The 1892-nt window shown below is 59.8% G+C and overlaps 1 protein-coding gene across 1 annotated transcript in view; it reads right to left on the bottom strand.

Annotated features, from left to right (window-relative positions):
* EIF4G1 (eukaryotic translation initiation factor 4 gamma, 1) overlaps positions 1–1435 on the bottom strand; it is a gene marked incomplete at both ends in the record, with an annotated part of 7276 nt that extends 5841 nt beyond the window's left edge. The window contains 4 exons of the mRNA XM_009872685.1: positions 69–188; positions 460–593; positions 966–1146; positions 1347–1435. Coding sequence (XP_009870987.1) covers positions 69–188; positions 460–593; positions 966–1146; positions 1347–1435 — 524 coding nt within the window. The remainder of the gene's footprint in view (positions 1–68; positions 189–459; positions 594–965; positions 1147–1346) is intronic.
* Between the last annotated feature and the right edge of the window lie 457 nt (positions 1436–1892).

Here is a 1892-nt window from a genome sequence, read left to right as displayed (position 1 = left end):
GGCGCGGAAGCTTGCTGATCGGGGAGAGGCGGAGGGGGACAGTGTGGGTGAAGCGAGGAGATACTCACCAGGCCCCGGTTGCCCATGACGGGCCGGCCAAGGTTGGCGAAGGAGGGGGTGAAGTCAGGGCTGCAGTTCATGCCACTGAGGCGGATGGGGTCAAGCACCCGCAGTGGGGTCTTGTTGGCCTGCGAAGGTACACAGGGCTGAGGATGCCCGGGGGCAGAGGAGCGGGACGGATCCATCCCCCAGCCTCAGCGCCGGGACAAGGAACTGCAAAGAAGGCCCCAGATGTGCCCCCACACACCATCCCCAGGCTCAAGGCTCGTTGCAAAAGCTACAACAGCTTTACCTGAGCACAGCAGGTAAATCTCTGGCCCACCCTGACAAGGCACAGAGGAGCCAGATCCCCACCCAGGCACCCACCCACACTGCCCCAATTTCCAGGGCCGCACCGACCTTGTCCAGCACCACGTCTGTGATCTGCGGCAGCCCTTCGGGTTTCTGCATGCTGGCAAAGATGAACTGGAATCCCAGCAGGAACTCCCGGTCATATCGCTTCTTCTCCTCAGGGTTCAGCGGTTTCCATTGCTCTGCAGTGGGGGGCAAGAGGGAAACCTTGATGTGGTCTATCTCCTATCCTCCGCCTTGAGCTGTGGCAGGTCTGGGCCCACCCAGAGACCAGCTAGGTGGGATGTAGACAACCACAGAGCTGCCTCAGGCTGGCACGCAATAAGCACGATGCTGCTTGCTTTACATAGAAAAGTGTGGTGCCACCAGCTCCCTGCCTCCTGCCAGGACCCTCACACTGGGGCCTTTGTCCCCCACCTTGTGCCAGGCTTGGGGACAAGATGGGAAGAGAATGTGAGGTTTAGGACAGCTGGACCATGCCAGCCCTACCCTCTCCACCACTGGGTCTAGAGGTAGTAGCTCCCAGTGGAGGCCTGGGCCAAGGCACAGCTCACCTTCCTTGTAGCGGTACTTCTGGTCAGCAGCCTTGCCCTTCTCCGGGGCCAGCTTATCCTCCTTCTCCTCCCATGTCTCCTCCGACTCTTCTTGTGGACGGGCCGGAGCCGTGTCCTCCACTTCGCGGGCAGGGGCGGATGTGGGGGGCTTGTTCTCCGCCTCTGAGGCACTGTCACTGATCTGAGACTGCATCGGGAGGTACAGGGACAACAGTCACCTCCACGAGCCTACTCCTGTTCCCTCCACCCTGCATGCAGGCATCAGTCCCCCTCAGATCCTCATTACCATCACAGAGCATCAGTGGCCCAGACACGATGGCACAAAGCAGAGTTCATCAGAGGAGCAGATGGGACACAGGGTGACAACCCGGGGACACTTACCTCTTTAAAGGCATCCAGCAAATCGCCTACTGCCTCCTTCTTGTTCAGCTCCTTCATCCTTCGCTTCTTCTTTGGCACCGACACGGCAACTGGGAGGAGAGGCAGGGAGGTGAAGGACAGGAGCCCTCCCAGTGTGCCATGCACCCCGACACCAGTTCTGCAGTCACCAGCAAGGCCGCAGTAAAACCAGGTAGGGATGGGGCCGTAGTCCTGCCACCCCAGCATAGTCCTCGTCCCTTAACACACCTGTACATCCATAGCCCTGTGGATCCTACACACAGCCCACCAAGGCACCCCACTCCCCAAGCACGCACCCCAGAACACATCCCATACAGATACACCTCACAGCTCTCCCCAGTCCAGCTCCTTCACCCTAATTTACCCTGTGCCTCTCTGAAGTGTCCCATCCAAACCTCCTCACTAGTGCAGCACTCCCCATCCTCCTCAGGGGATCCCTGCAGACACCCACACCCCGCTGCAGGGAAGCCCTTAAGGGACACCCCCACACACAACCTCTGCCGCCACATACAGGGTTGACAGGTAGTG

Source organism: Apaloderma vittatum, unplaced genomic scaffold (assembly GCF_000703405.1).
Source record: "Apaloderma vittatum isolate BGI_N311 unplaced genomic scaffold, ASM70340v1 scaffold22487, whole genome shotgun sequence".
NCBI classification, from domain to species: domain Eukaryota; kingdom Metazoa; phylum Chordata; class Aves; order Trogoniformes; family Trogonidae; genus Apaloderma; species Apaloderma vittatum.
Note: the sequence above shows the minus strand (reverse complement) of the source record. Positions and strands in the feature narration are given on the sequence as shown.